The following is a 14,883-nucleotide window of genomic DNA, read 5'->3' on the forward strand; positions in this document are numbered from 1 at the left end:
TAAACTTTTTCACATTCCTGTCAAGTCTTGCTGGATAGTTCTCTGCTGCCGTATCAGTGAAATGTTGTACCCAATTTGTCTATTTTCTCTAGGTCGTTTCTACCACTGTTTGTCATCTTTGTCAATCCATTGAATACTTGAGTTTCTAAGTTTTCTTCTACATATATTAGCTTATTTTTTTCAGGTTGAACCGCACTTACTGTCTGCTCCTATTTCTAATCTCTTCTAGTGGCTTTTGTAGTTCTATCCTTGTAGGTGTTTGTTTCACTTTTCAGTGTAATTTCATATGCATGTTTCATCAGTGAATTGAAAGAATAAAGATAAGCTCAGTCTAATGCCAATTGCTGCAGCACTGCAGTAGGCAGCTTTCTCTCTGCCTCTATTCCTGACACAGCCATTTATTCTAATTATTTTTTTGCTTAGAATCCAGCCAGTTTTCAATCCATATGACAAGTGTGTGGCGCCTTCATCTAGTAATTTTAGTAATTGTTAAAATAAGTCAGATTTGCGTGGCTTGATCATTACAAACTTATGCTTGATTCCCACTCTCTTGCTCTTGATTACTTTATTCTGATAGTTATTATATGTTGAGGGAGATAGAGGAAATGGCAAACAAAATAAAAGGAAAGAGAGAGGAAGAAAGAGAACAGAAAATGGTATTGTGTAATATCCTTTATATGGCCCATGGTACAAAATTCACGGCCATGAAAAATGCATCATGGACCATAAAATCTGGTCTTTTGTGTGCTTTTACCCTATACTGTACAGATTTCACAGGGGAGATGAATGTTTCTCAAAGGGGTCCTGGCCTAAAAAGGGGTGGGGGAGTGGGGTGTCACAAGCTTATTTTAGGGGGAATCATGGTATTGCCACCCTTCTGCACTGCCTTTAGCGCTGGGTGGCTCGAGGGCGACGGCTGTAGACCTGGCACCCAGCTCTGAACGTAGCGCCCCACCAGCTGCAGCGCAGAAGTAAGGGTGACAATACCATACGATGCCACCCTTACTTCTGCACTGCTGCCTTCACAGATGGGTGGCCAGAGAGTATGGCTGCTGACCTAGGGCCTTGCTCTGCAGGCAGCAGCTTAAAAGTAAGGATGGGATTGTACCGTATTGCCACCCTAACTTCTGCACTGCTGCTGGCAGTGGCTCTGCCTTCAGAGCTGGGCTCCTGCCCAGCAGCCATCACGCTCTGGCCGCCCAGCTCTGAAGGCAGTGCTGCTGCCAGAAGAAGTAAGGGTAGCAGTAACTCAAACCCCCACAATAGCCTTTTGACCCCCCCCCCCAGCTCCTTTTTGTGGGGACCCTTACAAGTACAACCTTATGAAATTTCAGATATAAATATCTGAAATCAAGAAATTCATGATTTTTAAAATGATATGACCATGAAATTTGAAATTTAGTAGGGCCCTAGGTATTGACCTAGTTACAGTTCCTGAAAAGTTTTTTCCAGAAATACTGGATTACATGGTCCAGAGTCAGCCAATGGAACTCCCTTGCCTTTTTCTTATTCCAGGGATGAATTTAGTCTAGTAAAACTATGCAAATATTGAGAACCTGAAACTAGATTTCCTAATATAGTTATATAAATAATAATTAGATACATTTTGTTGCTAGCTTTTTGAGTAGTTCTATAAGTTCAACCTCCAAACCTAAAACTGCTCTCACTGTACTGAATAAATGGGTAAAATCCTGGCTCAATTGAAGGCAAAACACTCATTGACTTCACTGGGTCCAGGATTTCATCCAATATATAAAAATTATTGATCCATCTCTGTAATTAACATAGACCTCAAGATTCTCGAAGTCCTAGGTACTGTTATACCAAACTTTGTCCACCTCAGTTAAGTGAGCTATACTGAGAATCTTCTCCATACACTAATATTAGAATTTTTAGTTTTGTTTTTCTTTGGCTTGGTATCAACCTTGGTATCCTTTTTATGGGTTATCAATCAGACATGCAAACATAGCTCGTTGATAGTTATAGACCACACACCTCAACCTCCGTTGGTAGTTGTAATTTTCTATTCTGGATCTGTTAAGATGGAGACAGACCAGCTTGTGGTTAATTGTACAGGTGGTCTAAAGGTAAGATGTAGGGTGAAGAGTCCAGAAATCTTTGTTCTGTTACCTCTGGTCCAGATGCCCATGTGACATTAAGCAAGTCACTTAATCACTCTTTGCCTATTTCTTCATCTGTAAAATGGAAATATTTGCTTTATCATTAATATTGAGACTAAGGCCCAAATATTTAGACATTGCTGCGCTCAGCGTTGCAGCACCTAAGTCTCATGTTCAAAAGGGATTTAGTATCGGAGGGGTAGCCGTGTTAGTCTGGATCTGTAAAAGCAGCAAAGAGTCCTGTGACACCTTATAGACTAACAGAAGTATTGGAGCATAAGCTTTCATGGGTGAATACCCACTTTGTCGGATGCATGTAGTGGCCACTACATGCGTGTGACGAAGTGGGTATTCACCCACGAAAGCTCATGCTCCAATACTTCTGTTAGTCTATAAGACTCTTTGCTGCCTTCAAAAGGGATTTAGTCACTTAAAAGCCAAAATCTCTTTGGCTGTCAATAGGTTTTTGGCTCCTAAATCTCTTTTTAAGATGAGAATTAGGCTCATAGATCAATTAGGTGTTGCAACTCTGAACATAGTTAACACCTGAATACCTTTAAAAATCTGGGCCTAACCTCCCTGTTTTAAAGCACTTTGAGATCAGTTTCATCTAAGTGCTCATATACCTTTCATGTATTTGTGCCATTTCTAGAACCTGTGCCTCTAGTTATTAATATATTAATTATTAAATCCCTCAGGAGTAAGATACTGTGTAAGCTTAAAAGTACTGAAGTATGCTCTGTGGTTGAAGTAATCAGTAGGATTGTTCTGCAAGCTAATCTAAGCATAAAAGGACAATTGTATAATAATAATTGTTCTATTTTTGCAGCAACATCCCCGATGTACAGTAACAGTCTTCATCAGCCATTTAATTGGACAGAAATCATGGCATTGTAATAGGACATTGTTACAGGATAATGTCTTCCACTTTAAAAGTGTTTCTCCCGAACCCATGTATCAACAGTAGATTTACAGTATCACATGTTTTCCACTGGTGAGAGAGGACTCTACCCTTAATATATTTTCTCTTCTCACCTATATTTTCTTGTTGCCAGTTTGTCTAACTGTAGTCGTATTAAGCTAACAGAGGAATATAGAACATGTTATCTACCTGTTTTTCAATTTACTGGTTCTGTGTTCATTAATTTCCCCAACATTATTTATATTATACTGGAAATCAGAGTAGATAGTCCCTTCTGGCCTTAGAATCTGCAACTTAGTGTTAGAAATTTTGTTAAATGCTGTGTTGGAAAATCATGGTACAAACCCACATGTAGGTCCTATTGAAATTAATAGGATTCTGCATGGGTGTGTTCTAGCATTTCCTGACACAGGATCTTGCTTTAGTTTGCAAGTTTATTAGTTTATTAGCAACTAATAAAATGCTGTATATAACAACAGCATTATTAATGCTGCAATTTTTAAATACTTAGCACTGTGCTGCCGCATCTCCGTATCCCAAGAGAAAGCAAGTCTGTGAATTACTTCTGAGAAAAGGAGCCAACATCAATGAAAAGACAAAAGAGTGAGTGCTACTGATGGATGCTATTCATTGTTCAGGATAATTTTATAGCATACAACTTAATTGTAATATTTATTTTTTAATAAAGCTTCTTGACACCTCTCCATGTGGCATCAGAAAAAGCTCATAATGATGTCGTTGAAGTTGTTGTGAAGCATGAAGCTAAGGTATGAATTACTTCCTGTTTTTCTTTGGCTAGAATTACCTATAAGATGTAACATTGTAGCACAAAATTGGCAGAAAGACTGCTGTTGTAAATTCAGCATTGTGCATAGAATTAGTTTTTGTAAGTATACATGTTTACATATGCAAGACAGAGATGATACAGTTGTATAAAATTATGTATATAGACTTCATACATTTGTAAAGTTTTAAGACACAAAACCCTGTAGTTTTACTAATTACTACTACTATCACTAAGAATGGAAAAAAGATGTATTTGGTGCTTAATTACAAGCAATAGAATTGTGAAGGTGTTTTACAAAAACACAACAAAAAGAGGAGGTATCAAATGAACTAGTTAGAAGAATAGTATGTAGAAGCTCTGGGGCTTAAATTTGAAAAGATAAAATGGAGAAAAATTTAAATGGTAACACTGGCAATAAAATTAAGATCAAGTCAAGATGTTGCACAGCTGCTATAATGCACTGCATTTTGGTCAAGTTTTCACATAGAGAAAAGTATGGAAATAGGGTCTGCCACTTACTGTAATCACATTGAACAAGACAGCTAAAATAAAGACTCTAGGATTCTAATTTTTGGAACTTGATTACAGGCTGACTGCTATAGGACTTCTGACATGGCTATTGAGAGAAGCAGAGAGAAGTCTAGAGAAGAATAGAAAGCTACTTGTTGTAGGGTTGAGTTACTGAATTTCTTAATTAGTTATTAGAAAAATCCAGAGGTTCTCAAATCAGAATGGCCAACATTAGCTGATGTAGACAAAGCTGTTCTGTACATCTTATTTAGTAGTTAAACAGTGACCTGAGGGTGGGGATAATATATAAGATCATAAATGAGACCCAGGCTCCTCCCACCCCAAGCTCTGGCTGTAACTCTCACAAGCAGTAGGTTTAATTGTCATTGTTAATTATTTTTCACAAATTTCTTTGAAATTGGCTTTTGGTTCCTCAGTAAAAGTAGTTTAAACGTGGAACAAACTTTCAAAATTTACAGAATCTTAGAAGATCAGGGTCAGAAGAGACCTCAGGAGGTCATCCAATCCAACCCCCTGCTCAAAGCATGACCAACCTCAACTAAATCATCCCAGCCAGGGCTTTGTCAAGCTAGGCCTTAAAACCCTCTTAAGGATGGAGATTCCACCACCTCCCTTGGTAAGCCATTCCAGTGCTTCACCACCCTCCTAGTGAAATAGTTTTTCCTAATGTCCAACCTAGACCTCCCCCACTGCAACTTAAGACCATTGCTCCTTGTTCCATCATCTTCCACCACTGAGAACAGCCTAGCTCCATCCTCTTTGGAACCCCCCTTCAGGTAGTTGAAGGCTGCTATCAAATCCCCCCTCACTGTTCTCTTCTGCAGACTAAATAAGCCCCGTCCCCTCAGCATCTCTTCATAATTCATGTGCCCCAGCCCCATAATCATTTTCGTTGCCCTCTGCTGTACTCTCCAATTTGTCCACATCCTTTCTGTAGTGGGGGACCCAAAATGGGACACAGTACTCCCGATGTGGCCTCCCCAGTGCCAAATAGAGGGGAATAATCACTTCCCTCGATCTGCTGGCAATGCTCCTATAATGCAGCCCAATGCCGTTAAATTCCTTAAACTTCAGTAACGTACTGAATATTTCCCTATATGCAGAGTAATAGGAATGTATTACTGCAGTTGAGAATTTTCACAATTTCCTTTTTCAAGTCATTTCTAATGCATTCTAGGCCATATTTTAGTGGTCTAACATACCTTCAGCCTTACTGAACTTGTATTAATAAAAAAGTAAGATTTTCCTTTTGAAGTTGTGGTACTTGCCAAGAGTTAAGTGCTGAACTTCAAAGAAAAATGCATCCTCTTCTAGCCTAGATGCCGTGTTCAAGAGCTGACTAGATTTTGTGTTCCTTTTTTAATTCTTAGCACTACCATTGTCAATTAAATGAACTATTTGCCATGTGGAGTGGGAATTGGTAAGCCATCTTCCCTAATAACTCTCAACTCACCATGTTTATTCCTCCCTAGCATTTCACAGAGCACTTTCTGGGTGGCTTCCCTACCCGGCAATGGTGTGTCATATTGAGGCCTCTAGCTGTAGGGCAAACAGGTGAAGAGTGGGTCCCCCTTTATGGTGGACACGGTAGTCATTCAGGGAATGTGTGCCTTTTGTATCTTGAGGTTGTCTGGTCTACTTTGGCTGATATGAAAGGGAAGCCTGTTTTCCTTTCCTTTTCATGATGTTGGTTGAAGCAGAGCTCCAGACTCCTCCCTGGTACTGGCTCTTTAAACTCCATGGTGAAGCTAAGGGTATGTCTATACAGCAGCGTAAGCCATGGGTTAGTGGGACTAGAGTCAGCTGACCCATATCAGCAGGGATGAAAGTAACTTAAGGACTCTGGAGTACGGTAAGTCCTTTAGGAGGGGGCGTGGCCTTTACCGGAAGAGACGGGGGCTTTAAATCCCCAGGCACTTTAAATCAGGATTTAAAAGGCCTGAGGCTGGGGCTGGGGCTGGGGCTGGGGCTGTGGTAGCAGCAGCTGGGAGCCCTGGGCCCTTTAAATCACCCCCGGAGCTACCAGCTGCAGAGGCTGGGAGCCGTGGGGGTGATTTAAAGGGCTTGAGCTGCTGCTACCACAGCAGAGCCCCAGCCACTTTAAATCACCATTGGAGGGGCCCCGGCCTCTGGCAGAGCTTTAAAGGGCCTGGGGCTCCGCTACCCCAGGGTTCCAGCAGCGGGGCTCGGGTGGTGATTTAAAGGACCCCTGAGGGTTGAGGCAGTGGGAGCTCTGAGCCCTTTAAATCGCCACCCGAGCTGCACTGTCAAAGCCCTGGGGCAGCAGCGGCAGCCAGGGGCTCGGGCAGTGATTTAAAGGGCCCAGGGCTCCAGCTGCTGATACCACCCCGGACCCTTTAAATTGTCCCCGGAGCCCTGTTGCTGGAGCCCTGCAACACCCCCCTATACCCCCAGCATGGCATCTGAGGTGACTGCCTCAGTTCGCCTCATGGTAAGGCCAGCCCTGTACCTTTGCATGGAAATGAGTAACAAACTTTTTTTTAAAGTGAAAATCAAGATTTTCCTTCACAGGTCCAAGGGTCAGATTGTTGTCATAATTCCTCATTGTGAACTTCTGCCTGGTCATTTGTGAAAATAAGATACGTGATGTTCTTAAATCCTATGTTCTCTTTAGGTTAATGCATTGGACAATCTTGGTCAGACTTCTCTGCATAGAGCTGCACATTCTGGCCATCTGCAGACATGCAGATTGTTGTTGAGCTCTGGATGTGATCCCTCAATTGTGTCGCTGCAGGGTTTTACAGCTTTACAAATGGGGACTGAAAGTGTGCAACAATTACTACAAGGTACTATATTTGTTTTAGGAAATAAATCCATTTAAAAAATGGTGTCATATTTTGTTTCATTTGCTGTATCATCAGCCATTAAGAAATAGCACTGAGCTCAAGCAAAAACATATTTTATATGTTTGTGTCATCTGCGAACTGCTTCTCAGTATATTTAGTAGACCTGACACTTCCAATCAGTTTGGAGAAACACTGAAAAGAAATCTCTTAGGCTAAAAGTGAGGATCAGTATTAGCTATTTTTGTTTTATCTTTGTGACCAGAGGTAAGAGAGTATATACATAGCTTGGAGATTTTTTTCAGTGAAAAAAAGCCATGGATAATAAATTTATAAGCTAAACATCTAAGCTTTTTAGGGATAATTGACATTCAAAGACTGAATAGGGAAGTTTGACTGGTTCTGTAATAATCCAAAGTTGAGGACAATGCAAGGGGGAAATTACCACAATTTTGGAAACCTGTGAATTCGAGGGTATAACCACAAGTTAAATTTTGGGGATTATATGAAAAGACATACATTGACTAGAATGTCCTTACTTACTTAAGAGCAGCCTTTGAAGTATTATAGAAAGTCTGATCTTAAATGTGCCTTTAGTTAAACTCTAATAATGAAAAAGTGCTGGGGAAGACTTGAGAAACAGCATCTTCCCCCCCGGGAGACCAAATGCCAAGTCTCCATGACACACTTTGCTTTCTTTATAGCCCTATTTTCTTTTGTAGAAGGCATCCCATTAGGTAATTCAGATGCAGATCGACAGTTGCTGGAAGCTGCAAAGGCAGGAGATGTGGATACTGTAAAAGTAAGACTATGCAGTTTTAATATTTACTAGCATGCATATTTTATCAAACTATATTTATGTTACTTAAAAAGAAGGAGAGCCTTTCTCAGTCTGAGTGCTGTAGACTCATGATCCTGGTCCTGATTCCCCTCGTACTGTGCAAAAATCCGCTGGTCAGATTTAAAGAGTAAATATTGACCATTTTTCTGGAGTCCTATTCAGTACTTCATTGAAAAGAAATAGTTCTGACAATAGTTACAGGTTTAAAGAGAGGGAAACAGGTGATTCTCTTTGTTCTGTCAGAGATACAGGATCTCTGAAAAGTAAAGCCTTTATGTAAAAACTCATTGACAAATTAAATGTCATGTACAGGTTATAATGAGTATTATTAAATCTTCTGATTTTGGTAAATAGAAGTAATTTTTCAAATCAGATATGCAGAACAGTATTTTATGACCAGTGTCTACATGTTTGTTTTTTGTTATATGTGTAGTAATGTATATTTTGTCTGTTTCGCAGAAGTTATGTACAATTCAGAGTGTGAACTGCAGAGATATTGAAGGGCGTCAGTCCACACCACTTCACTTTGCAGCAGGATATAACAGGGTGTCTGTGGTTGAGTATCTTCTTCAGCATGGTGCTGATGTTCATGCAAAAGATAAAGGGTGAGTACTCTTCCCAGTACTATTTATACAAGTACTTGAAAGATATTGTCTATGTTTTGTGATAGTTATGAGTCCTTGAATTTTGCTGACTGATTTGTGTTCCATCTTACTTCAGATACTTTATATTTCTTTGGAAAATCCTTCCTGTATAACGCTATAAGAAATTCCCCTCTCACTCTAGTGTGGACTTTAAAATATACCCATCATATAGTCTACAGGACCTGAATCATGTACTTTAGGCCAGTCAAAACACGCAAGTGAGAAATAGTGATGTGTATATATAGTACAGAATATGCATTTTAAACATCGGCATAAGTATCACACTATAGTAAAGCTTTAGTAAAGAACAGAATTATCAGACATGTAGATGAACACGATTTGTTGGGGAAGACTCAGCATGGTTTTTGTAAAGGGAAATCATGCCTTACCAATCTGCTAGAATTCTTTGAGGGAGGTCAACAAACATGTGGACAGGGGTGAGCCAGTGACTTAGATTTTCAGAAAGCCTTTGGCACAGCACTCGCCTAAGGCTCTTAAACAAAATAAACTGTTATGGAATAAAAGAGAAGGTCCTCTCCTGGGTCAGTAACTGTTTAAAAGGTAGGAAACAAAGGGTAGGACTAAATGGTCTGTTTTCAGAACGGAGAGAGGTAAATAGTGGCGTCCCCCAGGGATCAGTACTGGGACCAGTACTGTTCATTTATGAATACGTTGATCTGGGAAAAGGGGTAAACAGTGAGGTGACAAAATTTGCAGATGATACAAAACTACTTGAGATAGTTATGTCCCAGGCAGACTGCAAAGACTTACAAAGTGATCTCACAGTATTGGGTGACTGGGCAATAAAATGGCGGATGAAATTCAGTGTTGATGCAAAGTAATGCATGTTGGAAAACATCATCCCAGCTATACATATAAAATGATGGGGTTTAAATTAGCTGTTACCACTCAAGAAACATCTTGGAGTCATTGTGGATAGTTGTCTGAAAACATCCACTCTGTGTGCTATGGCAGTCAAAAAAGCTATCCCTTTCCTAATTATTCCCAGCATTGTTAGATAATAAGACAGAAAATATCATATTGCCTCTATATAAATCCATGGTACACACACATCTTGAATACAGCATGCTGATCTGGTCATCCATCTAAAAACAAAAAATTGGAATCGGAAAGGTGCAGAAAAGGGCGACAAAAATTATTAGGGATATGGAACAGCTTCCATATGAGACCGAATAATAAGATGGGGACTTTTCAGCTTGGAAAAGAGACGACTGGGGGGTGATATTGATAGAGGCCTATAAAATCATGACTGGTGTGGAGAAAGTAAATAAGGGAAGTGTTATTTACTCTTCTCGTAACACATGAACTAGGGGTCAGCAAATGAAATTAATAGGCAGCAGGTTTAAAACAGACAAAAGGAAGTATTTCTTTACACAACACACAAATCAACCTGTGGAACTCTTTGCCAGAGGATGTTGTGAAGGCCAAGACTATAGCAAAGTTCAAAAAAGAACTAGAAAGTTCATAGAGGATAGATACATCAATGGCTATTAACCAGGATGGGCAGGGATGCAAAACCACACTCTGAAGTGTCCCTATCCTCTGTTTAACAGAAGCTGGGAATGGGCAACAGAGGATGGATCACTTGATGATTATCTGTTCCAGGGGTAGGCAACCTATGGAACACATGCCGAAGGCGGCACACGAGCTGATTTTCAGTGGCACTCACTGCCCAGATCCTGGCCACTGGGGGGGCGGGGGGCCTCTACATTTTAATTTAACTTTAAATGGAGCTTCTTAAACATTTAAAAAAACTTATTTACTTTACATACAACAATAATTTAGTTATATATTATAGACTTCTAGAAAGAGACCTTCTAAAAATGTTAATGTATTACTAGCACGTGAAACCTTAAATTAGAGTGAATAAATTAAGACTCGGCACACCACTTCTGAAAGGTTGCTGATCCCTGATCTGTTCTGTTCATTCCCTCTGAGGCACCTAGCATTGGCTACTGTCGGAAGACAGGATACTGAGTTGGATGGACCATTGGTCTGACGTAGTATAGCCTTTTTTACGTTCATCTGTTCACAGTTGTCCTCATTGATAAAATTAAGGCCACTTTAGTTGATAAAGAAGTAATGAGCATTTTTTAGCATTGGATTTTTAAAGATTTAAAGCCATTGAAAGGCAAACATGCATTCACAAGGGATACCTGTACACAATGGCAAAATTAAATATTAGTCTTACAGCATCTCTAAATATATAGGTAACTACCTATTTTTCATATTTTAATGGCTTGATTTCTCTTCAAAGGTTTAAAAAAATTGATTGTTTTTAGAAAAGTTGTAGAATATTCATGGTGTAATAAAGTTAGATCTGTTTTTGACAGAATGATGTAACCCTAAAATGTAGCATGTATTCAGAGAAACTTGCTTAATCTTGTTTTCAGAGGTCTCGTCCCTTTGCACAATGCTTGTTCCTATGGTCACTATGAAGTAGCAGAACTGCTTGTTAAACATGGTGCAGTTGTAAATGTAGCTGATTTGTGGAAGTTCACTCCCTTACATGAAGCTGCAGCAAAAGGAAAATATGAGATCTGCAGACTTCTATTACAGGTACTCTACAGATTGATAGAGAGGAGGTTAATTGTTGGAAATAAGTATGTCATGTTTAATCCGAAGTACGGGGCCAGGCTTCTGTAAGAAATTGGATTTTATTCAGGTCAGGGTTCCAATCAGTGGTTATTAAACATCTGAATTTTTAAATTAAGAAATAAGTTTTAAGGGTACACAGTCCTTCCTCTTGCAATGTGTGGACTTTTATTCTTTTGAATACATGATAGCTTTTCTCTACACAAGTGGAATGTGAATGGAAATAAATTACCAGTGGGGTATATAAGCTGTCTAAGAGCTAGAAATACTTATTCTGATTATTTCCATTTTTGACAATTGCTAAAGTGAGATGAGTACATAATTTCTTCTGGGCTTTTTATATGCTGCAGCATGGTGCTGACTCCACAAAGAAGAACAGAGATGGAAATACTGCCTTGGATCTTGTTAAAGATGGTGATACTGATATTCAAGACCTACTTAGAGGAGATGCAGCTTTGCTAGATGCTGCCAAGAAGGGTTGTTTGGCCCGAGTAAAGAAGCTTTGTTCACTGGACAATGTAAATTGTCGTGACACACAAGGAAGACATTCAACACCACTACATTTAGCAGGTTAGCGCTGTTAAATACTAAACAGTTAGCCCTAGTCCATACTTAAGTCGACGTATGGCAGCTTAGGTCACCCTAATTATGTCAGTGTACACACTACAATCTTGCTGCCACCAATGTAAGTGCCCCACTACACCGACATAACAACTCCACCTCCGTGAGAGGTGATGGGCTTATGTCGGTGTAGTTAAAGTGATGCAGTGTCCATGTAGACACTGTGGGTGACTTACATTGGCTGTTGGCAATTCCATGGCTCCATGCTGGAGCCATGAAATTAACAGGAAAGCTGCTCACAGCTCGGGCTGTCACCCTGGGACAGGTGGGGAGGTTCCAGCTAGAGCCCAGCTGACCTCAGGGTCCTGGCTTCCTGCTGGGAGCCTGGCTGCACTGAGCACAGCAGCTGCCCAAGCTCTGGGTGCAGAGTTCCCCAACTAGGAGCCCAAGGTAACTGCCTTGCTCCCTGCGGGGATTGGGGGCAGTCAGGCTCACAGCAGGGAGCTGAGAGCCTTGGGGTGGGGAGCAGTTGAGCTCCCAGACTTTCAACCCCCCCACACTGCCCCTCTTTGGTCGGTGGAAGGGCTACTGGTGAAGTGTAGTGTGGACATGAGCCACCACAATTAATAATTTGATCTAACATAGGTTGACCTAAGTTTTTAGTGTAGGCATGCCCTTAGTTAACTTGGGCTTTGTCTACACTACCAAGTTTTTTGTTTCCAAAAACTGCCTTTTGCTGACAAAACAGCAAGAGCGTACACACTGCAATGGGATTTTTGTCGTGAAAAATGCCCAGTTTTGGCAACAAAAAACTTCCACCCACCTGAGAGACTTTTGTCTTTTCCCCTCCCTTTATTGGTGACAAAGAGCCATTGTAGATATTGCTGTTTGTTTTGTTGACAGAACTGGCTTTCGCCAGTATCCCACAGTGCCTGCCCTGATTGCTCTGCTCAGTGTTTTGATCTCTGCCGCCCTGCAGGCATGCACCCTTCCCCTTTCTAAGCTCCAGGAAGTATCTGCGTGCTGCTCCATTTGGTGAACAAACAGAGCAAGTAACTGGAATGCTCCTGTTCTGCTGCTGCAGAGGGAGGAGGACAGACTGCTATGCTGTTTTGTCATTCCTCAGCATGGAGAGCTCACAGAGCTACTCATGATGCTGCTCTTGACGGCTGAGGGGGCTGTGGGAGAATTCGGAGAGAATCCCAAGATATGCAGCAATCAGCTCTTCCTTCCCGCAACACTGCACTGTGGGATGTATACCCACAGTGCATTACTCACCCTGTCGATGATGGTGTCCCCAATGTGGTATGATCTGTTGACAGAAGGAGCAACTGTGAATGCCCTTTGGCGATTTTTTGTTTTGTTGACTTTTGGGTGTCAACACAAGTTTTGTTAACTAAACTTGGTAGTGTAGACAAGCCGTTGGTTAGATTCATTAGAGAGGAAATGTACTTCTGTGACAGGATAATCCTGAAAGCCTAGGAGACTCTGAGAGGTGGGAAGTGGCCTATTCCTCTCAGTGTGATGATCTCAACTGAATGAGAACATCTTATGGAGATGAATAAAGTGTAATGATAACTCTGAGATGTATGAACTGCTCCGTTAATGTCCTTGGATGTTCCCATTTCTCCCTTCCCTGACTCCCAGTGTTGGAGAGCCTTTGATATACAGTGTATTTTTGATGCATGCTCCTGGTATGCCTGTTCACAGCTTCTCACCCAGATGCTTGCAGGGAGAAGTCTTTGACACCTTCCGCTCCCCCATATTCCCCATCCCGACGAGGTCCCCCACATCCCAGCTTACACGAGGCAGGTAGAGAGAAATTCTGACACCCAAGGGGGGCTGGTGCCCCGAGATCACATGAAGGGTGGTAGGCAAAGGGACTCAGAGACTACCAGAAAGATAAGCCCCACACCCTTATCCCAGCTCACATGAGGGGAGGCCAAACCCCCACATATGGGCAGCGGTCTCCCCATTTCTGGCACGTATGCGCAGGTAAGGAGAGAGACACAGACCTCCAAGGAGAAATAGCCCTTCCAGATTATGGTGCACACATTGGGAAGCAAGAATGTGGGGCTGGCAGGTGCCCTTGCTCCTCTTCCTGTCTCCTTACCGTTCTTCTCAATGTTCCCCTTCCCAGTATCCCTACCCTCCCATCTCATGTAACTCCCAACCCTTCACCTGAGTCCCCCAGCCTGTTTCTCCTCCCTGCCACTCATTCCTATTTATCTCCTTACTCAGAATTCCTCCTCTTCTCATGGCAGCAACATGCCTTGAAACCTTTTCCACATTTCTGCCCTAGGGTGGGACTGGAACTAACACTGGCTGGGTAGGTGTTTTGTATTATTTTCAGCGGAATTGAGCCTATAGGTTGCCATCAGTTAAGATCGTCACCGTTTCTATACAGCCTATTCATGAAGAAATTTAGGCTGCTCTTTGCAAAGCTAGTGAAATGTAGCTGCCCTCAGTGAAGATGGTGGCTCTCTATTCTGCCAAAGAAGCAGACGAGAGCACTGTGAGAAGCAGGTGAATATGGGAGGGAAGACAAGAAGGGCAAGTTGGGAGAAGTATAAGGAAATAGAGGCAGGAAGGAGAATATGAGGAACAGTAAACTGGGGAGATAGGGAGAGCAAATATTAAGGAAGCAGATGGAAGACATGAGACATAGGTAGCATGGGGGAAGAATGTGAGTGGGACAGGGAAGACCAGGAGGGAGAAGCAGGATAGTGATGGGGAGAAGGACCGAGTGGCAGCTAGATAAGTGGAGTCTTCTCTAAGCAGGCAAAAGAGAGATTGGCACTTTTGTCCCTTTAAAATTGACCTTTGAATCCGAAATGATCATACCCAATTTAGGGGTGGGTGACTTACATCTAAAGGCTCAAAAATAAGTAGGCAAACAAAAATGTAATTTGTTTCTAAATTGTATTATATTTAAGCCAATCTCATTATTTTTGAATGGTTGTATTTGACAGCATAGTTTCTGTTACCCTCCCTCAAACCCCTACACAGCAATCTCCATTTGTCCTCTTCTTAATGTCACAGCCCCTAGACTCTACA

General features: G+C 41.4%; 1 protein-coding gene across 5 annotated transcripts in view; it reads left to right on the forward strand.

Moving 5' to 3' along the window:
- Positions 1 to 14,883, forward strand: part of TNKS2 (tankyrase 2) — a 56,687-nt gene that overhangs the window by 20,803 nt on the left and 21,001 nt on the right. For 2 of the 5 annotated variants that reach the window (XM_032793095.2, XM_032793099.2), the window contains exons 10-16: positions 3,554 to 3,645; positions 3,731 to 3,809; positions 6,996 to 7,167; positions 7,869 to 7,966; positions 8,465 to 8,610; positions 11,064 to 11,229; positions 11,616 to 11,835. In XM_032793095.2, the coding sequence (XP_032648986.1) occupies positions 3,554 to 3,645; positions 3,731 to 3,809; positions 6,996 to 7,167; positions 7,869 to 7,966; positions 8,465 to 8,610; positions 11,064 to 11,229; positions 11,616 to 11,835 (973 nt within the window). The remainder of the gene's footprint in view (positions 1 to 3,553; positions 3,646 to 3,730; positions 3,810 to 6,995; positions 7,168 to 7,868; positions 7,967 to 8,464; positions 8,611 to 11,063; positions 11,230 to 11,615; positions 11,836 to 14,883) is intronic. The other 3 variants (XM_032793098.2, XM_075072691.1, XM_032793097.2) reach the window with 2 other exon arrangements.

The sequence above is a fragment of the Chelonoidis abingdonii genome, chromosome 15 (genome assembly GCF_003597395.2).
Source record: "Chelonoidis abingdonii isolate Lonesome George chromosome 15, CheloAbing_2.0, whole genome shotgun sequence".
NCBI classification, from domain to species: domain Eukaryota; kingdom Metazoa; phylum Chordata; order Testudines; family Testudinidae; genus Chelonoidis; species Chelonoidis abingdonii.